At 48.4% G+C, this 25,438-nt stretch overlaps 1 protein-coding gene, 2 long non-coding RNA genes and 1 other non-coding gene across 6 annotated transcripts in view; 2 read left to right on the plus strand and 2 right to left on the minus strand.

Annotated features, from left to right (window-relative positions):
- LOC120600585 (uncharacterized) overlaps window positions 1-21,130 on the plus strand; it is a 38,382-nt gene extending 17,252 nt beyond the window's left edge. The window contains exons 3-4 of one of the 2 annotated variants that reach the window (XR_005652232.1): window positions 1,922-2,054; window positions 17,633-21,130. This is a non-coding gene — a long non-coding RNA (uncharacterized LOC120600585). Of the gene's footprint in view, window positions 1-1,921; window positions 8,622-17,632 lie in introns of those variants that run through there. The other variant, XR_005652231.1, reaches the window with a different exon arrangement.
- The window catches only part of LOC120600582 (uncharacterized), a 57,350-nt gene extending 33,705 nt beyond the window's left edge, over window positions 1-23,645 (minus strand). The window contains exons 1-6 of one of the 2 annotated variants that reach the window (XR_005652223.1): window positions 23,515-23,645; window positions 15,450-15,538; window positions 14,795-15,330; window positions 14,532-14,696; window positions 2,009-2,137; window positions 1,257-1,396 (exon numbers count right to left, since the gene is read on the minus strand). This is a non-coding gene — a long non-coding RNA (uncharacterized LOC120600582). Of the gene's footprint in view, window positions 1-1,256; window positions 1,397-2,008; window positions 2,138-14,531; window positions 14,697-14,794; window positions 15,331-15,449; window positions 15,548-23,514 lie in introns of those variants that run through there. The other variant, XR_005652224.1, reaches the window with a different exon arrangement.
- LOC120600591 (5S ribosomal RNA) lies at window positions 1,685-1,803 on the minus strand. The gene has a single exon (XR_005652236.1). It is a non-coding gene; the product is annotated as a 5S ribosomal RNA (ribosomal RNA).
- Window positions 23,646-23,675: 30 nt separating the features above from the next.
- Window positions 23,676-24,080, plus strand: LOC120600586 (vegetative cell wall protein gp1-like). The gene has a single exon (XM_039859989.1). The coding sequence runs from the start codon at window positions 23,676-23,678 to the stop codon at window positions 24,078-24,080; it is 405 nt and encodes a 134-aa protein (XP_039715923.1).
- Window positions 24,081-25,438: the final 1,358 nt, after the last annotated feature.

The following is a 25,438-nucleotide window of genomic DNA, read 5'->3' on the forward strand; positions in this document are numbered from 1 at the left end:
ACCCTTGAGGTTCTCTAGCTACAACCTGTATACCATTAGCAAGAGAGCCATCGCTCTGAGCCTTTGTCACAGACCTGGGCGTGAATGGTGGCTCCCAGAGCTGTGGGCAGGGGCTGAGGCACCTTATGACAGCCCGTTCTCCGGTGGCCTGCTTCCCAAGTAACCCTTGAACCTGGAGCAGGAAATACTTTAAATGCTCGCGAGGCCACCAAGGAGGACGGCATGACCCCAGATATCTTCCTCAACCTGCTACCTAAAGCCTGAAACGTCCTCCTCAAACCTTTAGTGCCTTTGATCGATGTTTGTTAAAATGCCACTTAATCTGATGTGGCGAGCTGGCATCGATCACGTGTTTACTAAAGGACGGATAAAAGCACCAAAACCCTCCTGTAACCTATGAAATCATCTAGTCTGAACTTCACCTCCTCCCAACACAAATCAAATAATGCCTATAAAGTATCCTGATTTTTAATTCTGGTACTCAGTTCCCCCAACTGCAGAATATGGGGGTTGTATCGAATGATTCCTTTTACGCCAGAGAAACTCAAGGATTTATGAGCCTATGTCTTTTTCTCCTATAAAATAGACATGTGGAACCTATCCAATTTCACCAGATTTTTATAAGGAGCAAGTAAAACCAGGTTTGCGAAAGGCTTCTAAATGGCCAAATGCTATACGAACTTGAGGACTTAGTACTGCAAATTAAGATGTACGAGAGGAGAGAGGTTAAAGTATGCTGTGCCACTGATTAGATGAGCGACCTTAGCAAACTTTTTCTACCTCTCTGGGATGCCTCAGAGGGTTGTGGTGACGATTACGTTGGAACATGTGGAGTAGGTGCACAATAAAAGTCAGTTTCATCTGCCCTGCTTGAGACAGAACTTCAAGAATCAATGTGACCTTCGAGTTCATGTAACCCTCTCATTCCATGCAGGCACATTCTCAGATTCCATCCCAAGTGGTCATACGAGCCACTAGGCATCACTCCCAAGAGTATTTATTCCTCCATTAACTAGAACTGCCTTCGAAAAGAGCAAAACCCAACTATTCCTGTCTCCATAAGGAATCTGAAAAGACCACCAAACTCTCCATTTTAGGGGCCGTCTCCCACAATCCAAACAGCTCTAATTCCTACGACGCTTCTCATAGGATCGAAGTTCAGATCACTCTGTATCCTGGATGGTCTCCTCTGGCTCCGTCTCAGAGAGTTGCTCTTAAAATGCAAATAAAACCATCGAGTGGAACAGTATTATTACCTCTCTGATTTTAAGCTTTCGTAGTGAGAACACGACCAGTTAGCTTTCGTACTGGAGGGTTCGAAGGTCTCCGGCGGCTATATGTCCTGTGAACGATCGGCACGGAGTCGGCAGAAGCTGGCAAGAGGGAGGAAGCACCTCTAAGGGGGAAAGGGGAGTGTCCAAGGGATGCCGACAGCACTAAGCACAAGCAGCTTACTGCATGGTTTCCCCACGTTAGCGATCGCTTCTGCACATATAAAAAACAGGGATATGGAACATTCTGAATGGTGCAGGCTCCTAGGGCCATGTGGCAGAAATAATAACATCGTTTCTATTATTTATTTATTTAAATTTATTTTTTTTTTAGGCGGGGCATCCCTTGGTTGACCTCACAGATTGCAAGGACCTAGCCAGCTTACAATCCCTTATTTTTAATTTAGTTTTTACGCCTACAGCACCCGGTCTTCCTAGGCGGTCTCCCATCCAAGTACTAACCAGGCCCGACCCTGCTTAGCTTCCGAGATCGGATGGGATCGGGCTTGTTCAGGGGGGCGTGGCCGTAGACACATCATATCTAAAAACACATTTTATATCACGATCTATACTGAAAAGTCTATACAGATGGCATTTGTAATTTTCCCACCAGAATCTCGGTTCCTAAGACATCTGCCTGTTTCTTTCAGAAAAGAGGAAAGAAATATCGAAGATAATCAGCGGAATACACGCACGGAGAGACAACACCGAAGACCTGAATAAAAGGAGAAACGTACCACGTTGGTGTATGAGAAGGTTATAAAGACGACCATTCTCCAAAAGGTAACCAATACGTTCAATGCCATTCCAATCGCAATTCCAATGATATCTGTAGTGAGAACTTGACAAGTTGTATAAAAGGTCTCCTGGAAGAATAAGTACATGAAAATAAAGAAATTTTTAAAAATCAGAATGAAGGACTTGCCCTACTAGTTATTAAAAACTAAGCATATCGAAAAGGGCAGGAACCACACTGTCTAATCACAATGCAATACATCATATTTTTTTAAAGAAAAAGTAGTTCAAACCAGAAATCCTCAACATGAAACATCACGGTAAATAGCTACTGGGTCAAAAAAAATTTTTAAATAAAAGATATTTCATAAATAACAAAACAACACTACTTATGAGATTCAGCCAATACCATAGATAGCCTGAAGTTCTCTTATAAGATAATGAAAAAGAATAACTCGCAGTAAAGACGACAAATATAATTGGACTCAAACAAAAGAGAGAAGGGGGTAGAAAAAATATACGAGTAAATAATGGCCAAAAACTTAACAAAAGTGGGGAAAAAAATGTTACTCTATACATGCAAGGAGATAAATGTATGCCAAAAAGGGTAAAGTCAAAGAAATTCAAATCTAGACTCACGATAGTCAAATCATCAAACTGACTTCATGATCTCGAATGCAGCAAGAGAAAAACAACTTACCATGTAGAACGGATCCTCAATAAGTTAAAACTGGCTTCTCATAAACCAGAGACCAGAAAATAGTGATATGATATAGTCAAACTACTGAAGAAAAAAGAATGTAACTGAGAATTCCGTTTCCAGCAAAACAATCCTTGATAAATGAAGGACAAATTATGACATTCCCAGATAAACAAAAAGCAAAAGAACTCAGTGTTAGCAGACATGCCCTACGAGAGATACAAAACGGAGTCCTTTAGGCAGAAATAAAAGGACGCTAGACAGAAACTCACACACGTACATGAAAAAGAACACCAATAAAAGTAGCTGCATAAGTAAATATAAAGGACAACAATTCTATTTTTATTTGTAACACTTCTCATTTCTGACTTAAAGACAATTGCATAAAATAACTAGAAAACTGTGTTATACGCTTACAGTGTATAAGGATGCAATTTACCTTACGAATAATTACATTAAACAGAAGTTTTTAAAAATCCAATCAAAAGGAAGAGTTCGGCGAAACATTTAAAAAATACAACCCGTTCACATGCCATCTACAAGGCGCACAGTTTAGATTTGAAGACACAAAAAGGCTGCAAGTAAAAGGTCAGAAAAAGATAATACCAGTCAAGACAGCAATCGAGAGAGAGAGACTAGCTGTACCAATGAAAAACAATTAAAAGGTTGTTACTAGAGACAAATAAGGATCTTTTATTGTAATCAGGATCAATCCATCAGGAAGCTATAAGCATTATAAACAGAAGAAAAAATAGACAATTCAGAAATAATAGCTGGAGACATCAATACCACACTTTCAATAACAGAACAACTAGGTAGGCAGAAGATCGACAAGGAAATAGAAGGCTTGAACAACTCGGCAAACCATTTGACCTATTAAGCATCTGTAGAACATCCACACAACTACACAATGCACATTATTCTCAAATGGACATGGAACATTCTCCAGGATAGACCACGTGCTTAGACATAAAACGAGTCTCAATAAACTTTTAAAAATTGAAATACAAAGTATATGCTCCCTCAGTGAAATGAAATGAAAACCCGTAACAGAATGAAATCTGGGGAATTCAGAAATATGTGGAAATTAAACCACAAATTCCTAAATAACCGATGGGCGAAGGAAGAAATCACAAAGAGAATTAGAAAATACTCTGAAAGAAAATGAAAACAGAACATATAAAACTTCGGTGATGCAACGACACAGTACTTAGACAACTGTGGCTGTAATCACCTACACTAAAAACGAAGATCTCCAATAAATGAGCAAACTCTCCACCTTAAGAAATTAAAAAAGAGCGAACTAAACCCAAATAAATCAGGAAGAAGGCAATAATAGAAATTAGAATGGAAATAAATGGAAGAATAGAAAACAGAGAAAATCAAGGAAACTAAATCTGGTTCTTTGAGGCAATAAAAAAGACAAACCTGTAACTAGACTGACCATGAAGAGAGAGAACGCAAATAAATATGATCAGGAATAAGCAGGTGGACATTGTCAATCTCACGGGAACAGAAAGAATTACAAGAAACAGCTAAAGGAGTTCGCCACCACCAAGCCATTATCACAAGAAATATGAGAGACTTCTTTAGAAATGGAGAACCAAAAAGATCAAAAATATGAATAATAAAATGGTCATCATTACATATCTATCCCCGATTACTTGAAATGTAAATAAATAGATTAAGTGTTCCGATCAAAAGTCATAGGCTGGCTGAATGGGTAAGAAAACAAGACCCTTACATATATCTGCTGCCTTCAAGAGACTCACTTCAGAGAGAAAGGACAGACAAAGGGATGGAAAAAGACATTTCATGTAAATGGAAATGAAGGGAAAAAAAAGCTAGGGTAGCAATACTTGTATCAGACAAAACGGACTTTATAAGAGAGGCTAAAACAAGAGACAAAGGACATTTCATAATGATAAAGGGATCGAGCCCACAAGAGGACACAGCTCTTGGAAACATGTCACGTGCTCACTGGGGCAATGTTACAGTCAACGAAAATCAGCCAAAGTTACTGCACCAAAAGTACAATAAAATATAGGAAATAACAGTATTTGGCAATGTTGGAATAGTCCATTAAACCTTTAACAATATACTCCCTTAGACATTTTTCATATACGGAGTAATGCTCTCCCATGAGATCAACTGGTTTTAGCAGAAACAAAGCATCTTCGGCGTCTGATGTAAAGAAATCGTCTGCATACTTTGCTAGTGAAATTTAAAAATTGCTACTGTTAAACCAGAATGATGAAGCTAAAAAGCAGGGATATCAAATTATACAAATCGCACATCAGCAGGACACTATAGTGCACACAAACAGCGACGCCAAACTTTTTGAGTTCGAACCTGTAATTGCACGACATCAAGAAATGAAACGAGCGTCCTCGAAATTCCTCGAATATATTTTTGGCTCACTAGCAGAGTCATCAGGTTCCCATTTTAATACTCTATCAAACCAGATCTGTGATGCGAGCGCTCTAACATCGTTTCGAGAGGGCTCCGCGTTGTGGACTAACGTGGTACTACAGAATATCGAAAGAAAACTATTATGTCCACAAGGCGGCGACAAACCTTGAAATACCTTCTGACAATGAAGGACACAAAAATCCTGCAGAAATTCGGTGGCAGACGCTTAAACTTACATGAGAATAGCTACTGCAACATAATCACACTGATCTGCTTTAAAGATGCCACTCACCTCAGAGAACGTAGACATAACATTAACAATATTAGAAGCGATTAAACAGCCTTTATCAAGACTAAAATATTTTGGGCTTCTTTAGTGCTATCAGATTGTAACGTTAATATAAATCCCCCTACGATCAGATTTCTGATGCAAGTGGTAAACCTAACATGTCGAAAAGGCACTGTATTTTAGGGTAAAATGAGTGACGCTGGATTTTCCATCGTTTCCTTTTTTGTCCGTTAAACTATGCAAAATCTGGATCATGTTTTCTCGGAGTTTTAAGGGTGTTGGCAAGATTATAAGTTTACATCTCGCAAAAGTAAAGTGAGCTATAAACAAGATCACACTACCAATAATATATATGTAAACCTACGAAAGGTGACAATCACAATGCCCCATTATTGTCATCACTAGAGCATAAAACTGGAGATGATAATTCCTGCAGGGAAACAGACGACCAATCAGTAATCCAAACTGTGGAGCATTAAGTACTAGTGAATTTCCAGTCATTGTTTATGGTCTGCAGGAAGACACATATTTAGAGGAACACCGTAAATGGGTAATACACTCCGCATAGCAGTAAACAGCCTCATTAAGACCTTTAACAACCAAAGAAAAACCGAATGGGGCCTGAAAATCCCATTAGAATACTCATTAAAGTTATTCAGATGTCTAATAATAAAAGGTGCTCAACACTCTTATATTAGTGACTCAAAATGGAGGAATCAGATGGTAAGGCTACTGGAAATTGGGGAGCGACTTCTGGTCCGCTGTTACTTTGCAAAGGGCGCTATCGTGTGGACAAACTGGGTACTAGATCAAAGCCATCAGAAAGGTTACCTCACATCCACAAGATGGCGTCAGATTCCCAGCAATGTCAGTGTTTCTGGTTATGTAGCACTGCTGATGGCCGCAGTTTGCCACATTCACGTGAACTTCAAACCATCTAAATCCCCAAAGGGCAATGATGTATGCGCCAACTGCACAGGATACAATTCTGGATTAGCTCCCACTTGTCCATAGTTCTGTGATAAGTCTGGAAAGGCCCGATGCATTACAGCCTGAGAAAACTTAATGGGCAGTGGAACCAACGAGAAAAAGGTCAGAGACGGCACTGAAGCTAGCGGCAGCCGTGTGCTTATGACTAAATGAACCCACACACGTTCTGGCCTGTCAGGGGTCCTTCGGAACAAAAATCAGAGAGCGAACGTGGCACCTGCTAAACAGCAAGTCTGTGTGGACAAATTTACTACAAAAACACCAAGAAATTACCCAACTGAAAATGTCAGATCTAAAATTTAGAGCCATGCCAGGATATTCACTGTCAGTACAGGGAAGAGAGAAGTGTTGAAAAATTACTTGCAAAATGACAACGATAATAAATGCATTCATGATGCATTCGGCATAAAGGACCGGCTGTCGACGGTATACAGATGCTTCAACTTAACGTACAAGTGTTACCCACCGGATGATGCCATGACGGAACTGCTGGCTCCCAACGCTGCATGGAGTGCAGCATTAGGAGCCATTTTCTTCAAATCCGCCTGATAATTTTATAAGACAATGCTGTGAGGACAAATTAAGTATTACAGAAGATCCATGGTATCCGGTCTTTTTGTCCAAAACGCAGCACCGAATTTGGCAAGTCTTTTGAAAGAGGTGATGGGCAAGGGGATCCTACTTAACGTTGCCAAAAATTCACACAAAAATGACTCCCGCCCCAAAGCACATAGGTTCCTAAGGGTGTGCAAATCGACTGTAGCAATTTTGCTTTAAAAATCCTGATTGGCGCAGAATTGAGGATGCTAATGGCATGCGATGGGAAAACAGCCTAAGAAGACATGGCAGGCGACTACAGTTATCGGTACATAACGTCAGTAACATGACAACGCAAACACACGAATTCTGGAAAGTACAGCTCTCCAGGCTTAATCGGCGTCCAACTACAAGGCCAGATGTCCCACAAACAATTAATAGCCAATAACATTACTGTACTGCAAATTTCAGTGGCTCGAAAATGGGTGTTGATCCTCTAATTATCGGGCAACTTGACTGCATCACCCGTTCGCACACGAGGGAAATCAGTAGCCCAACTAGGTAACAGACGTTTAAGCGAAATGAAACATTTCAGGTAGGAGTCTAGTGACTGGTCCATCACTACTTCAGTACAGACATGCGTATGAATATTTAGTTCTCAGCATCAAAGGCGTGTAAGATGCAATGTTTTTTTAATGAGTGGCAAAATGCGACTAAAATTTTACTAGGTCTACAGTTTGTTAACAGATGGCTCTGCACCAGAAGTTTCCAAAGGTCAAGGACGTGTAATTACAGACGAAAGGCATTCTCGCTTCTCACACGTCCACAGAGCAATCAAAATCGGAAATTCACCAGAACCACACGCACGGCAGGACAGTGCACTTGCTGGCCTTCTGTGCCACAAGGGTGTTAAATCCTGTCTTCACAATCAGTCCAGCTGGGTGAGAGAACCGTCACGTCTGAGATGTTTACTATGTCGGGACAGCCGTTCTCCAGTGCTGTCACCAAGGCCACCGCAAAGCAGCGTCTACAGGAGCTGAAGAGGGGCGAGCGGGCGACGAGCAAAGGCTACGGCGTCAACGCGCTTTCGAGAAACCAACATTCCAAAGACACTGACCAAAAAACTCCTGGGAAAGCTTGTGTGCACGGCTGACGAAGGGCACTGTCTGCATGACCGTGACTTTATGGAAAAGCAGTACGTCCTAGGCAGAAGGTTGAAAGGGGCAGTAGCGGCTTCTGCGAGCACTAACAGAAGTTAGCTAGGAAAGCAAGCAGGCCCATCACGGCACGTCTGGAAACCGCACCATTCACTGGAGCCCGACCTGGCTGAGACAAAAAGCGTTTTCTTGTCCACTTGCGGGAAAACAGTCCCCAAAGCCTATGCATGGAGATTCTATTGCAAACGTGTGCTTCCCAAAAAGCAGAGGCGTGAGAAAATGGTGTTAGACCCTTCTCAGGTAAAATGCGTGGATCACGGGAACTCACACTAGTCACTGAACTAAACGTATCAGTTCAACTTCTACCGAAAGTATATCTACTTCTGTGTAAAGACGGCCACCCTCGTCCGCTGTCACAGCTATAGCGCTGCTCCTGATGACCGGGTTTGGTGTCACATTACCCAGCATAGGTCTTCTCCACTGAGCACAGCTGATGGGACCAAGCCACACACTGCCAGGAGCCTGTGACAGGTCTAAGCATGAAAAAGCGCTACAGAGATAAAGATAAACTAAGCCAATTAGATGCTCGGTCTTTGGAATTTGAGTAGAAACAGTGCCAAGGACGTAATCGGCAGTGAGAGCTGGAGCTAAAAGCCTCGGCACAGACAGGACAACGGGGAAGTGAGTCCCGAGGAAGCAAATGCTATGAGGAAGAAGATAAGTGACAATCATGTAGATAAGGCGCAAGACAAAGAAGAGCTGCGAAATTCCTAGACACCACTGAATTCTAGGATGTGACCTGCCCGGTCATGCAAAGCAGAATGCACCAGGTGTGGGACACACTGCACCCAATCGCAGCTGGGCTAAGCCGCTGAAATGACACGCAAAGAGGCCAAGGCTGAATCTGAAAGGACGCGGCTGGGAAACACGGGTCCAGCCAAGGACACTGTAGCGATAAGCAAGGTGTGGCGATCACCGAAAATTTATGAAGGGCAGAACACAAACAAAGCTAGGAGGGAAACTAAGAGCTCGAGAAAACAAGACAAAAGCAGAGACAGGCGTGAACACGCGATGTCTCCAGTTAATCGTGCACTGACCACTAAAAATCTGCCCAGATCTCGGGTGCTCTCGTCAAACACACAAAAGGTAACGAGGGGAGAACATAACCGACGTTTGCCCAAAGGGTGGGGGTTCAGAACAGTCACCCTGAGACGTGCTTCTCGGCTGTGCGGATTGTTTCGATCTCAGGGTAATTTTATCTTCAGGTTCAAGATAAACTTCTGCCCCTTACTTTAACTGCCCAGAAAAACTTGAATTAGGGGCCTCGCCCATGATAAGAGGTTGTCAGAAATAAGCTTTTGACTCGCCTGCAGGGCAGGGCAGGGCAAACTGATATGCAGTGAACACCTGCTGTCAACGTCCCTCAGGGACCTCTGAAGCCCCCGCGGCAGCTACCGCATCCCCAGCTCAGGACGCCTTACACACCTGCCTTACACACCCGCTTCCCGTTCTCTCTCTGCACCTCTCCTGCATGCGGGGTCTCTGAGCCCCTCGCATGTGTGGGGTTCCCGTCCACATGTCGGTATTAAATTGGGTTATTGTTTCTTGGTCATCTGTCTCATCTCTATTTGATTATTAGACCAGGCAGGACGATCTTGAGGCAAAAAGAGTTCCTTCGTCCCCCACATTAGTCATCATTTGACTATGTATATCAGATCATCCTGTCATACACCTGAAACGTATACAATACTCAAATACACAGTTTTCTTTATTTGGACTCTTATGAGATCCTGGTCTGCCATACACAGCCCAGTGGTCCAAACTGCCTGAGAAGCGTGTGTGTCAAAAATAAAACAGCCTACGACACCAGGAACGGCCAATGGGACTCCGACCCCTACTGAAGCTCTCAGGGACTGCGAGTTTTCTGGGCTTGGTTAGGAAATAAAGAAGTGAGAATCCGCCCCCAGGTAAAAACACAGTGAGCCCCACTAGCGGTCCGCGACGAAGCTTCTCATTAGGCATTAAAAGCCACCAAACATGATGCCAGAGAGGTCTAGTCACTGCAGCCGTACCGCAAGTTCCAAGTTTCCCTCTAAGGGCTGGGTAGTCAGTATTTTGGGCTTTGCAGGCCACGTGGCCTCTGTCACACGAGCAGGCACAGGCGCAAAGGAACATTTCGCCGTATTCCAGTGGAGCCTAAATTTGAGTTTTGTATAGTTTGCCCCCGTCATGAAATGTTATTCTTTAGATTTTTTTTCAGCCATTAAACATGCAAACAGCATGTTTTGGTCATTGGTTATTAAAAAAAAATGAGCAGTGGGCCCCATGTGGCCTGTGGGCCAGCTTGCTGAGCTCTCGTGCGCAGACATGGAAGGCTGCGCCAGAGCTGGCCACGAACTCTTTGAAACTACACCCATTAAGCGACAGCCCCCCGTTCCCCCGTCTCCCGAGCCCCTGGTAACCACCAGATTTTAAAGAGCCACTGTGTGGGCCACAGGAGACCTACCTACAGGAGTTTCACGTGATCCAGTCACTATTCTCTCTCCACAAGCGGCCAGCCAGTAACCTGTCATTAGGTCCGTGGAGAATTTGTAGTGATCAGATGTCGTGCAAAGCAGCTTCCGATATCATGAAATTTCATTTTACGCCCGCTAGAAGATGGGACTCTGACAGCCTTGGGACTGGCTGCGGTTGAGCCGCTTTCAGAGAACGGAACGAGATGGACAGAGCAGACCCCTACGACCGCTCGTGTCAAAGCACCGAGGTACCAGCCGAGCAAACCCCGTTCACATCCCAGAACGTGATACCTATGCCGTGCAAGACAGGGAGCATGGCCATCACCGGCGCTCTCAGAAACTTCAAACCCACATCTGGACGGCAACAGGGACTAGAGGTGAAAAAGCGGCCTAACCGGTTACGAGGGGCACGTGTCACAACGCTGGTTGGCAAACTACAGCCTATGTGCCAAATCCGGCCCCTGCGGGTTTTTGTTATGTTCATCAGTTTATTATAAAGGATGTAACAAAGAACACACGCGACAGCCAGGGGGCGAGATCCACGGCGAGGCACTGGGACGAGGCGTGAAAGTCTCGGAGCCTCACCCGTTTCAGATTCTTATGGAGGCGTCGGCGCGCAGGGAGGACTGACCGCGCGCTCAGTCTCCTGCTCCTCTCCCCTTCCTGCGTGATGGCGGATGTGGCCGAAAGTTCCACGCATCTCATCGTGACTGGTGTTTCTTGTGACTAGTTCCTATCCAGAAGCCACCCAGGAAGCCACTAAGAGTCCTCATTACAACGAAAGATGCTCCTAGCGCTGTGATCACTGAGGAAATTACCAGGATTTTAGGAGCTCTGTTCTAGGAACTGGGGGCAGAAATACACGCACGTACACGCACGCACGCACGCACACACACACACACTTCTATTGTGTCACAGGCTGACAACGAAGTTTCACAAAGTAGATGGCTTAAAACTATAGAAATATACGATCTCCCAGCTCTAGAGGCTAGAAGTTAGAAATCGAGGTGCCCACAGGGCCACTCTCCCTCCGAAGGCTCCTGAGGTGGACCCTCCCTGGCCTCTTTCCATCAGTCCTTGGTGCTCCTCGGCTTGTAGCTGCCTCCACCGTCGCGTGGCTCCCTGTCTGTGCCCACATTTCCCTCTGCTCATAAGGGAACTAGTCCCATTGGATGAGGACCCACCCGAGTCCAGTGTGACCTCACGCTAACTTGATTACAACTGCAAACACCTTATTTCCAAATAAAGTCACATTCACGAGTACTGGGGTTCTGGACCAGAACTTGTCTTTTCGGGGGACAATTCGACCTACTGACAACAAATCAAGTCCCAACTATCTGCATCACTTCCTGTGTCCCCGACTACCCGCCTACTTCGTAACAAGTCCCCCCTGCACACCTGTGGGCCTCTGACCTTTGCACCATCTACTGTCCTCTACCCATTCTCCAGGGCTAAAATCTAGCTGTTCCTCGTCCCCAAATACTGACTTCCTCCATCACGCTATGAGCCCACGGTGAATCCCTTCTACGAACTCCTACAGCCAGGGCTCAGAAATAGCCTCATCCGTGTGGTACGTACAGAAATGAAAGCCTATCTGAAGGTTCTAGTCTAGTGTGGTCGAGAGAGCGTGCCTTGGCATGACACAGCATGCATTCGCACTTAGCTCCGCCACTTCCTTCCTGTGTGACCTTGAATAAATGACTTCTCAGTGCGTTGGCATCTGTATCAGTAGAATGTGGACAATGGTGCCAACCTCGCAGGTTGTTGTAGCAGCTGGGGTGATTCCTCTGCAGCGCAGAGTAGCTATTTTTATTGTGAGAATCAGTGTAGCTCGCCTTTTGATTTGTGTGTCCTGTTCTTTAGATCACATGTATCAGTGCGATCCTATGCCGTCTGTCTTTCTCTGTCTGACTCATTTCACTCAGCATAACTCCTTCCAGGTCTATCCATGGTGTCACAGATGGCAAGATTTCATTCTTTACGATGGCTGAGTAATAGTCCACTGTATACATGTACCACGCTAGCTTATTCAGTCATCTGCTGGTGGGCACCCCGAATGTTTGCTTTAATGTATCGCCTCAAGTGTTTTGTTCGGAACCCTTTGCATCCGTAAACCGCAGTGGGGATGGCACGCTACGGCCCATGGGCTGGCTCCGAAGTGCTGCCAGTTTTTGCAAATAAAGTTTTACTGGAACACAGCCCTGCCCATCTGTTTCCATACTGTGTACGGCTGCTCTCACGATACCGACAGGGCAGATGTATTAAAAACAGGGCAAAGTCCTAATAAGGAAACACGAGTGCTAACTGTTCGGACGCTTGAGGATGGCTACATTTTAAAGTGATCCGCAGAAAGGAAAAAACGGGGGAACCGCTGTAGTTATTCACCACATGTGGTTTCCGCATGTAACGTGCATCAGCACTTGGAAAACTTTATGACGGGTGGTAACACTTCGGGGCCTGTGAATGACCTGGTCCTTGTCAACTACTCAACTCTACGGCAGTGGGAAAGGCAGCAGTGGACAGCAGTGCATGAGCATGGCTGGCTTCTCACGGAGCTCTACTTACGGAAACGGGGAGCTGGCCTGGGGGCCGCAGCGTGCCGACGCCCGGCCTGTGCCAATGACGTGGCCACCGTCACCGCGCCGGCAAGAACATTTACGAAAGCATTCGTGCACAGGTTTTCTTGCCATTTTCTACCTGCTGCGAACAAAGAGCAATTTCCCCGGGGCTGTCGGCTAACAGCATGTTTGGCGTAGAAGCGGAGCCTTATGGAACCTGTGCGACATGAACATCGTGCGGGAGACGAAGCGAACGAACACAGGCACGCTGAAGGGCTGCGTGGGACGGAAGTAAATGCTCGTCACAGCGACCTCCGCATCCCCTGCGCCGTCTCTCGCAAACCTCGATCTCCCTCTGAGAACGAACTCTTCCCAGGGGACCCTGTGACCTCGAAGAAGGCAGTGACAAGGCAGCCATGGGGAGGCAGGAAGGCCCAACGACAAGGCTCGCCACATCCCGCCGCTTCGAGTACAGTGCCGTTTAGATCTTTGGAATGTGACGCCGCTAGATGATGAGCCCAAGAGAAAGAGAGAGGAACGAGCAGAGACCCGCTGTCACGAAGGGAAGGAGCGTGGACAGGGAGGGCGGGGAAGCGCTAGGGAAAGACCCGGGGTTCAGGAAGCGACAGCCAGATTTCCATGACCCGTTGTGACCCGGCAGAGAAAGAGCACGTTAACATTCATGTCCCGACATGCGAGCAATGTCACGTGAGCCGTGGAAGACACAGTACAGGAATTCGCTTTGATCGACGAGTGTGACAGGCTTCTCCGTGGTAGAAGCCAGCTTCTCCGTCATTCGCGTTCCCCGTGCCGCCTCGTCCACGCAGGGCTTCCGGCAGGAGTCAGCCAGACACGCCGGAGCCTGCGCCAGGGACACCGTGCTCCGCGGGCTCCATTTCCAGACCATCGTCATGGAAAAAGGTGACCTTTATTCCATGAAGAGTGGCAGATGCCAAGAAATGATGTAGCCCCAGGAGGAAGTGCGGATGGAGGCGCTGCTACCGTAAGGCACGCGTGGCCGTTTTACGGGTGCTGTCGAGATGAGCGGTGAACCCCAAACTGAGCGCGAGTCCAATGGCTGCAAAGGCCGCGACCCCTGCTGCCTCCGAGGTCACGCGTCCGAGGTGCCGCCCGCTTCGCTGCCACGGAAACCACGAGCCTCTTGACAACGTGTCGGAAAAAGAAAGGCTCTCGACCAGCGTCACGTTGACATCGTGCGACACGCGCCTTTGCCGCTTAGTTCACTGGGGACAAGGCTGTGGTGCAGAACGCCCTGTGGGCTTTAAAAGTACAGGCCCCGAAAATGACATTTCTGGAGCCTCCGTGACAGAAGCCACGGCCGAGTGAGCCCTTCGCCCCTGCTTACCTTACTCGCCACACTTTGTCACACGGAGCAGCTGGCGGCGTCTCCCGCGTGCCTTTCGCAGACATCGTCCGCTGCGCAGCCTCGTGACGGCTTCCGGCAGAGACAAAGACCACTGTCACCGTCTACGACCCTCGTTCAGTCAGCACGGACACGCGGCGGCGGGCACTGAAAGGGAAAAAGCAAGAACGGGAGCTGCGGACAGAAACGCAAGGTCCCCCCCGAGCGTCTTCCCCACTGGTCACGCTGCCACGCTGTGCGCTTACGCGTTTATTCCTTTGCCTGCCCTCGCAGGAATGACAGCTCTACAATGGCAGAACTTTGGGACTATCTAGAACAGTCTCTGGCCCTCAGCAAGCACTCAATCGATGCCTGCTGAAGGACGGCGGGGTCCGGCGTCGCGGCCATCCCTTCTCGCATGGCACGTGGAGAACCCCCCCGGACCTCCGCCGACTCCCCAAAGCTGCCCAGACGCCTCGTCATGACACCCACGGCGACGGCGACTCACTCGGGCTCGCTGGTGAACCCGCTGAGTGACAGATAAGTCTCGGCGTCGCTCCTGACCGATGACACGGTTTCTGGCTGCCCGGGAATAGGTATTTTTAACAACATCCCAGGCGGTTTGAAGCATCAAAGACTTTCGCGCCATGGCGGAGCACGCGCTCGGACACCATTGTTCAGTCTTCCAGTGACAAATCACAACATTTCTGTGGCACGTGGTGTCCCCAGGCTCTGAGGGAGTCTAGAGGACACGGTCATGGCTCAGATTCCAGCCCACTTTCTCCAGCGAGTAGCTATCGCTCTGCAAAGACCGCATATCACAGTGGGACGACCTCGGGCGGCTGCGCGGCGCCCACTCCCACCCCTCCCCTGCCTCGTCCCATGCGCGGGGCGGACCCGCCACCGCCACGGACCACTTACCAGGACGGCGCGGGGCTGACTGCGGCCCGTCCGACTTCCCCAGTGGCCTCACGGGGGCCGGCACGGCTTCTGATGGCACTCGTCGTCACCTGCAGTACCGGGACAAGGAAGAAGGAAAAACGTAAGACAGAACAGTGAAGTTTCAGATCTCACTTTAACTTGACTTTGACCACATGAGTCAAGTCAGGCAGCCCACAGCCCAAACCGCAGATTTCAGTCCCGCAGGCGCTGCTGCTCGCTTCGCAGTTACGCTCTTCATGTGGCACAGGACGCCGCACCCCCTGTGACGACTACTGCTGAACGAGGATTCCTGCCTCCGTTTTAAATGAGATAAAAGTGCGTTAACCAAATAACTCGCCGAAGTGTTGGGACGCAGGAGTGAGCTCTGACGCGGACCCTGCGGCTGCCTGCGAGTCCTCCCCCTCTTTACACCTCAGTACCCCTACCCTTGAGTGGGGTGACGTGCTGTCTCAGCAGCCCTTGTATGTCTGTCCGTTATGACCCACCAGTCTATACTCCGGACCAAAAGCCCTGAACGAAATCTCCTTCTACGTTTACGCTGAGCAGGTAACAAAGCCTGTCATTCAAAATCGCAACTGCCCCCAGCACTCACCTCCGCCATGTGTGAAAAGGAACGGAATCTACCTGTCCCCTGGCTTAAAGCAGCCTGGCAGGCCACCTGCAGAGCATGAGCTGGGTGGCCCGGTTGTCCCTCTCCTTCCACGACCGCCTCTACCAAGAGATCACTGGGGCTGACCAGGAGTCCCACAGACAGGCCAAAGACCCCCCCCCCCCCAAGCAACCCCCTTTCTTTCAAGCGAAGTCCAGCTCATGCCTCCAAGATTCCCAGTTCTTAGCTACTCAGCATGAAAGGCAACCTGGAACCCTGGTAGGTCAGCAACGATGGCCCAAAGCCCAGGCGATTAATTATCATCCTTAGATGCTGGCAGCACCGGCCAGGGCACATGGGTTTCCTGTTACGCGGTGACATGCAGAAACCCGGAAACCACACGGGGACACAGGAGCCGTTTCTCGGGGCTCATTTTTAACTGTTTCACCCACCACCAGCAAAATCTTGTGTCTAGCGATCGGGAGACCCAAGCGGACCCAACCTCTCCCACCACGAATCTGGGTAGTGGGGGAGGGGGCAGGGGCCTTGATGCGGTTGAGCCCTCGCTTCATTGAGCAGCCATTACTAGCAGCTGCTGCCAGTAATTATTCAGCTTATTCAAGCCCAGAGGGACAAGGGTGGGACAGGAATGTCGACAGGTGTCATTAGGGAATAAACGGTGAAAGTCACAGAGCCCAGAAAGTTTAACATTTCTCCCTCTTACTTGCGTGTGCACGTACGAACATGAATTTCTGGTTCACAAAAATTAGATGAAACCACACTACTGCCCTGTAGGCTATTTTTTTTCAATTAATTTGTATGTTGCTTTATTACACAAATACTCCAAAATTTATCCAAATGTACTCTTCGCCAATACGTTAACGTTTTCTAGTTTCAACTGCTATCAACATTGTGAACACTGCCATACCTAAGTCTTTCAGAATGCCTCAGAGTACTTCTTGAGAGTTTCTTTAGAACATTTAAAGTCATTCGGAATATTTCGGGCTAATGCCAAATATCAAGCGAGTGGCACTGCGATGTGACTTCGTTGCGAAGAAGCACTCAGAAGCTGCTGGGAGAACCCGCTGCCCCCCACGCCACTAAATGCAGTGCAGGGAGATGCATTATGGGCAGAGTTTTGACACTTCTACTATTTCCAGAAAGAAAATGGCTTCTCCCCCTACGGCTCTCATTTCCAGGCATATCTGCACTGATATCCACACCAACTTGAAAAATATAGATACGAATTAAAAAAAAACACTATTTTTCAGCACCATGGTGGGTCAGGTATGGGTGAGCTCACAGTGGATGACAAGTATTTTAAAACGCACCCAACGAAGATGGATAAATAGGCAATAAAGCAAATACAGCAAAATGTTAATTATACCATCTAGGTAGTGGGTTTTAACTGCACGATTCTTTCAAATTTTCCGTATGCATGTTTGAAATCTTACTCAATAAAATGCCAGGGAGAATCGACTAAGCAGCTTCAGAAATCAGGCTCAAAGGCCTTTCTCTCCATTTTCCTCCCAGAATGAGACCATTTGATATTCTCTCCACTTTCTGCTTTTAGATGTAACTTTCCTGCACTGGACTTGGACCTGTCTTTTAAATGACGTGAATGACAATATACCGCCAGGCAGTTGCCAAGACAACGTGCAGCAGGCTGCGAGGGGACACCGCAGGGCCCTGACCTCTTGGAAGTCCACGCTCACTACCTGTGCAAGTCCGAGTAAGTGAATATTTCGGACACCCCACGTCTTCATTTAAAAGTCAGCATTCGGACCCTCTGACTGACTTATCCCACATTCATTCCTTACTTTCCACACTGTCGCTGCAAACAGCTGTGCAGAAAGCAGCGGGCAGGGGCGAAGGCGCCCAGCATACTATGTCCACGGGCTTCCAGTCGCCATAAAACAAAAGGAATTGCTAGGGTTCAAGCTCAAGACTTGAAATTGCGACACACAGTCTAGCTGACTATAGGTCCCTGGGGGAGGCCTTGTCACCTCCTAGTTTGAACTGTATCCTAGCTGGCCCCTCTGTAAACTAGGAAAAGGACTTGTCATAAGCAGTTATGAATGAGGTGTATCGAAGGAGTTTCTGAGATGCTGCTCAGTGCACAGGGGAATGAGACCATCACTGTTGAGTGATGATCCACAACAAGGTAGGCGATCTTTTTCCTGAAAGGGCCGGGCCTGTGGGCCACCAGATCTGACGTACTCAGCTCTGCTGGTGTGCACCAGGGGTCACGGGCAAAACGTCGACAAATGAGCACGGCCGTGTTCCGATGGAACTTTATTAGCAAAGCCAGGCGGCCCGTGGGCTGTATGTGCCGACCCCTGACCTCCCCAGGAATGCCAGCGGAGGATGACCTCAGGAGTGAAGCGGGTACGAGTCTACAAACAGGAGCCATTTAGCAAGCCCCGGGCAGTGATGATGACAGTCCCACCAAGGAGGAGACTGTCAGCCGTTAACAGCAGTAGCCACCTCTGTAAATAGCGAGGACTGAAATCCGAACAGAAAAATCGCTTTCTCTCAGGAGAAAATCTTCAGAATACATGTAAACACGGGACAGGAATAGCAACTTTCTGACCACACGCATGTTGAAGCAGTGGACAGTCCAGAGCCTGTGCGGATCACGTTAGCGGGCGCACGATTAAGGTTTGTTGGCGAGCCATGCATTCAGCCGTCCAATAAACACTTCCTGAGGCCTACGAATGTGCCAGGCTGGGCTCTGGAGATGACGACACTACACTGCCCCGCCCTCGAGGAGTCACAGCCTAACAGGCGACAGAGGGAGGGAGAGAGACAAATACACGGACAGTTACGATACAACCTGGTAAGTGCTGTAACACTTATCAGGCTGTATCATAATGGCCTATGTCAAATTTCTTTCCGGGCGGTGCCGCCCCAGGCTGCCGCTGGCTGTAACAGCAAGAGAGGGGAGGAACGAACTGTAGAAATCAAAGGTTATATGGTCGTAGGCGATTTCAAAAACCCTGGCTCTGCCTCACCGCCCATCACAGACTGAACTCGGGAACCAGACGCCGGCACGGACTCCGCTGCACAGACAAGTGAAGGGGACAGCGAAGGACCCCGCCAGCCGCCTCCTCCAAACGCACGCTTCGCTGTTCACTGTGCTTTGCTTATTACACGTGTCAACCTCCCTACCACGCGCACGAGCCTGGTTCAGCATCTGTAACTAGCAAAGTGCTCAAACATGGGAGCTCGCAACTCACTGGACTTACCCGGTACCGCTAGACAGCAAGGAGCCATAAAGAACGAAAAAGCCGTGAAGTGACGGCTCGCTCTGCACCTCAAAACCCAACAACCTCTTCATCGAAAACGATTTTCAAGTTTCAGTGTTAAGCATAACAGAGCTAATATACAGCTCACACGGCGGGAAGACTTTAGAAAGCTCGACTTAATAAATATCAATGAAACAGATTCCCTGACCCGGAAATCGCAGACCCAGTTTCAGGAAAGCAGAGTAAGACACCGCGCCCTACCCCACGGTCCCCGACGACCTTTCAGAGTCTGTCGTCTAAATCACAGAGATATTATAACGAAAACGACTCAGAGAGGTAACGGCCTTCCCACGAGGGATCGGAGAGACTCCTTGAGATCTAGTGTTAACTAGTCATTCGGTCCAGATGGTTTCAAACAAAGACAGGATGAGGTTCTCTGCATCCCATACTGTTACTAATAAGGCCTAGGTTTCTAATGGCTCGTCTCAGCACCAGCAATGAGAGCTGAGGACATCACCGGGTTGTTGCCATTTAAACCCAGATCCCTGTCTTGGGACGGGATGTCTCTGAGCCACTACCTTCCCCCTCAAGCCATCAGGCGGCTCTTGCCTCCACGGTTCACTCTGCTAAGTATCGGCCTTCTCCAACGTTGCCGTCTGTGCCTGTGACTATTCTACATCCCCGAAGACCTCAGCGTTACCTGTAATTGTGGACATCACATTACATCCACACCCTCCCCTGGATCACTCAAAATAAGATCAGGGCCTGAACGGAGGCAGGAGAGGGGACTACGGTTTTGTGTTTTGTCTAAGTGCGTTTCTCATTAGGGACAAAACTTTGCCATGTCTTCTTCCCACACTCACAGCCAGGGAGCAGCCCTGCTGTGCTTCTCTTTTAGATACAAAGAAATGGCTACCTACTTAAGGACAAACAAACGTTATCTCCAATTGGCTACCAAGAATCTGACACGCGTTCCACTGGGCAGCTGTCTCTGGCATCACAAAACTTTCTTCGGACTCGATGGCAACAAACATGCCAGGGGTGTATGTGCAACAGATCCTTATACAGAGCACATAATACAGCTCTGACCAAGAGATAACATTCTGACTCAAACTGAATAGTTCACGCGAGGAAATGAGCTAACAGCATTTGAGAGGCCAGCCTCACCAATAAGAGAAATGTATCGTAAAGCCAAGATACCATTCTCTCACATAAAAAGTTTTAGCAAAAATCTGTTTTAGATACCTAAATGACTGGGTACTAAAACTGACATAATTTTCTGGAACGCCATTATGGCTAGTGTTTATAATGTTCAAACTTTCTAATGAGTAATTCTAAATCTGGAATTCTAATCTATAAAGAACTCAAAGTAAGCAATAAAAACTAAATGAAAAGACATTCATTCCACAATTTTAAATGCTGAAATTCTGAAACTACTGCCATACAACAAAATATCCTGGAACCATTACATGACAATTACAAAGAATATTTAACATGGAGAAATGCACGTTATAATGTGAAACACGAAACACGATATAAATACTACAAACAGATGAGCAACTGTAGAAAATGAAGAATGAAAAGAAGCGAACACGTTTATTAACACTGGTTATCTCTGGGTAGTGAAATTATGGGTTTTCCCTCATACCTGATGGTTATCCTTAGACAAAGCTACAATGGACATTTACCAAATTTGTAGAATGAGGGAACTAGCCAAATGTAAACACTGGAAGAAAAGTCACAAAAGATAGAGATTTGACCACATGATTTCAAATCTCTACTAAGCAAAAATCTGAAAAGAAAAATTAAAAGGCAAATAATAACCTGTAGTATACATTTATAACATTACAGAAAGCTGAGTAATAACCTTTATTCACAGAACACACTCAGGTGATAATAATAAGCATAAAGTAAAACTGCAACTCAGATAAATCATGAGCTATCACCACACGAAAGAAAACAAAACTGCTCAGAAATACGTGGAGGAAAAAAAGAATCTAAACTCACTAATAAGCAAAGAAATGCGAAACTAAATAATACTGGTTTTTATCCATAAAATACTTTTTCTAAAAAAGAAATAGTACAGCCTTGTGAGTAAAAACCGGTACAACCTTTTGTGGGAGAAATGTGGCAATATACGTTTTGAGTGTTAAAAACGTTCCTACCCTTTGATGTGGTAATTGTACCTCGAATTCTATCCCAGCCGAATAGTAAGAGAAATGCAGGTTTTTTTCAGTATTTCAGTGTAAGAAAAAAAAAAGCAACAACCTTTCCTTTATTTGCAGACATCTGTATTAACACAGGAAAATATGAATGGGTAAGAAAAAAATTTCTCCTGCAGCAAGCGATCGGTTGCGTGGAAGCCTTAGCCAGATCCCAGATCAGGCAAAACAAGAAGGGTGTGTCCAGCCTGCTGCAGTCGGCCATTTTGAACCGTCTGCAGAACAAAAAGCACAGAAGACAAGGGGAGATAAGGATGTGGCCACCCCGCTGGGCTCGCGGTCAGCAGTCCTGCCTTTGTCCTCTCCATAGTAAACCGTGAACAAGGCCCTGAGTCAAACGCGGCAAACACGCCTCTTTCCTTGAACAGCGTCAGAAAGTTCCAAAGTTGGAAAGCATGAGAGAGGGGTGTTTTAGAGCTGCCCGTCATTTTAGGGGACGGAGCTTAATGTTTAAGAGCGCAGGATTGTGCAGCCTGGCTACATGGATGAAAATGCATCGTCGGCCACGCAAGTGCATGGAAAGCGCTGGGCAAACTGCTCGGTCTGCGTCAGTGAAATCTGTCGTGTGAAAGATGATCGCCGGTGCCGCAGCCGCTTCCTAAGAGCGTCAGGTAGTGACCGAGCGAAGGCAGGTGTGAGGCGGGGACCGGCGGCCGGCACGCAGCTTCGGCCCTGCGGACACTTAGAGATAACTGCGCTGACGGGGACACAGGCCCGGAGGAGAAGGACCGGCGTGACGTCTCCCTTGGCGTTACTGGCAAAGGCCCGACTCCTCCGTTTTGAATTCTGTGCCCTTCGTATTACATATTTAGGCGGTAAATTAGTAGTTTTAGCGATTGACGACTGATCCTCAGTGACAGGCCTCTCAGACGACGGCACGGCCGCCACAAAGATCAGACGGAAGCACGCTCGAAAGTTCTACAGGATAAAGAGGATTTTAGAGGCAAGGGTTGCAGCCCAGGTCAGCCTCATACCAACAATGAGCATCTGTCCTGATGCCAGCCCTGCAGCAGCGTGTGGCAAGCGTTAGGGAGCACGGCCACACCCTCAGCCCGACACTCTCGAGCGGGGACAATCGAGGGGACACGCTAGGGGCAGATGCCCACGGTGCTGTCACCGCTGTGCTCTGCTACTGCGATGGCCTAGGACGACGCGTGCGCGGCCCACCCACGGCCGCCGCCGCGACCGTCCACGGGGCCCCGGTATGCGCGGGCCGCCGAGGCGGACGGAGCCCGCGCCGCTGCCCCGCGGCTCGGGCCGCTCTGCTCACTCGGCCCAGAGCGCAGCTGTCCGCGCGGCCTCCCGGCCCAGCACGCGCCGGCGAAGCCCACTTACCTCCCCCCTCGCCATGCTGCACGCCGGATTCCGCCTGCGCGGCGCGGCTGCCCGCCCCGCGCGTGTGCAACACGCACGCGCGCCGGCGCCCCGGCCGCCGCAGCGGACATGCGCGTCCTCGCTCGCCGGCCCGGCGGCGGCGGCGGCGGCGGCGGCGGCCGAGGGGCAGCGACCCGGCCCTCTGCACGCCGCACTCGGGCCCCGGCGCTCGCGGCGGCAGGTGCGGGACACGAGGGACGCGTCGCGGGCGGCTCGAGCGGACGCCCGGGCTGCACGGGACCCGCCCCGGCCCCGGGGGCGGCTTCCACGGCTGCGGGACGCCGCAGTGCCGCTCGGCACCCCGAACAAAGGCAGAGGAGGCGCTCGCGGCCCCGCCCTCCGAACACACCTGCTGAGCGTGCGGCACCCACACTTTTACAACCGGGGACGTGAGGGAAAATACCGCCGCTCAGCTGCCTCGACCCCGGGCTCCGGCGACTCCGTCCCCGCTTCCCGGCGGGAAGAACGTGCTCCGCACCGCTTTGCAGAGCCGAGGCCCGTGCCCTCCATTCTTTCCCTCTGGGGAACAGGGACAACACACAAACTAAGGGTCCCCGGCCCTAGCTGCCTCTGCGCCGTCCCTGTGCTCCCCTCACGCCGGCCCTCTGTACCTCCTGGCTGAATCGACTGTCGCAGCGTGAATTCTCAGGGCCCGCCGTCCCAAGACACGGTGCGGGCGGCGTCGCCAGGGTGGCAGCGAGCGCGCGGAAGAGCAGCCGTGGCCCCGGCCGCGGCGCGGCCGCCCGCGAGCGCCGCAGTGAGCCGCCCGCGCATGCGCCCGGCGCGCCCGCCGCCCCGCCCCCGCGCCCCGGCGCCCCCCGGGCCGGCGCCCCGCGCCCCGCGCCCCGCGCCCGGACCTCCCCTCCCGCTGCTCACGCCGGCCTCCGGCGCCATCCCTCCGCCAGCCCATCCTTCCTCCCTCGGTCCCTCTCCCGTTCTCCTCCGCCCGCCACTTCGTTGCCAAGTCTCCCTGTCGGGGCCTTTACTCGCTTTTGTTGGGCTTAGAGACCCTGCTTTGCCCGGCCGTCCGCAGCGCTACCCGGCCTCTCACTTCTCTCCTCGCGTGCCTCATGCTGCACATTGTAAAAAAGAAAAAGTACTGCAAAAACGGTTGTTAAAACGGTATCTCCACACAAGCTTCTCCAAAGCGGCTCTCGAGCTGGGCCCAACCTGCTAGCGTCACGCAAAGACAACGCCTGATGGATGATGAAGTCGCGGAGGAGACCCAGAGACAGCGAGCCGCAACACCCCTCGCACAAAGCACAAACGTGCGGTGCCTTTTTCTTTCTCTTCACATCCCCGGTATCGTCTGGACATTCAAAATACTCGCCAGTGTCTGTCATTGCTAAATACAAGGCTTCTTCCCGTCCTCGGCCAGAAATTCACATCTCGTTTTAAGAAAAGTGACATCACTTACTCAACGCGCTGTGAAATAGATTCCTCTTTGGCTGGGAGGCGAGAATACAAAATAATATTTGGATCTCTGTAGGACACTTTACTTTGGTAGCTGGCTCTTGCTTTTTAAGAAAGCCAGTTTGGAAATGTCACACACTGAGGCCCATAAATCCATAAATCCTGAGACCCATAAAATGCATACCTCAGCAGCCTCTTTAATTAACTTGTTAAAAATGTCGTATTAACATCATTCGAAGAAATAATGGAAGTTTGTGTTTTTTTACATAATATGCGCAAAAAAGTTCTACAACAATGTATAACATTCAGGAAGAAAAAAGAAATCTCCTGAAGTTACAGTGCTACAAAGAAACCCTCTCCTAAATTAAAAGAATCACTTCTTATTTCGCAAGAGCTAAAATAAAAGGAAGTTTGGCCCAGAATTCTATGACACTCTTATAAGAAATGCTTTAATGTCTGTGTGTTCTCTTTTTGTGTTACAATTGCTTCATTGAAATATCATTCACATGTCACACAATTCACTAACTTAAAAGTATAAAATGCAATGGATTTCAGTGTATTCAGACTTGTAGAATTTTTTATCACCCCGAAAAGAAACCTCAGGGCCATTAGCATACCTTTGTGTTTTTATCAAGATTTCTCTTTGACCAATGTTTTTGCGGATGTAATAATATGTTCTCTTAATTATTTTTCCGTGTTCCTAATTATCATCTTTATCGTTTTTAATTAATGAACAGCATTCCGTTTTTTCACGTATTGTAAAATTCGGGTTGGCATATAATAATTCTCACAGATGGAGTTACTTGCTCTTTGCACTCCTCTACCTCGTGACAAAACTTCCCTAATCTGCTATGGTCCCATCTGAAGAGAAATTCAAGAAAAAGGCACAGCTCGTAAAGCTTGAACCCTATAAAATACTTCGAGTCTTGGGCCTACTTATTTGTCTAAACATTCCAGTTCATAAGCGGTTCCTCAGGAGTGGTAAAGGAATCCACCCATCTAAGGCTAACATTTCCCCTTTCCCCCCACCCTATATATTTCTTAGGAGAATGACCATCCTTTAGAGGGTGTGATAGTTAATTTTAGGTGCCAACTTGCCTGGGCCATGGTGCCCAGATATGC

The sequence above is a fragment of the Pteropus medius genome, unplaced genomic scaffold (assembly GCF_902729225.1).
Source record: "Pteropus medius unplaced genomic scaffold, Ma_sr-lr_union100, whole genome shotgun sequence".
Lineage (NCBI taxonomy): Eukaryota > Metazoa > Chordata > Mammalia > Chiroptera > Pteropodidae > Pteropus > Pteropus medius.

Bases quoted from the DNA above. Each gene is read 5' to 3' on its own strand.
- LOC120600586 (XM_039859989.1), top strand. From the start codon at position 23,676: ATGCGCCCGGCGCGCCCGCCGCCCCGCCCCCGCGCCCCGGCGCCCCCC.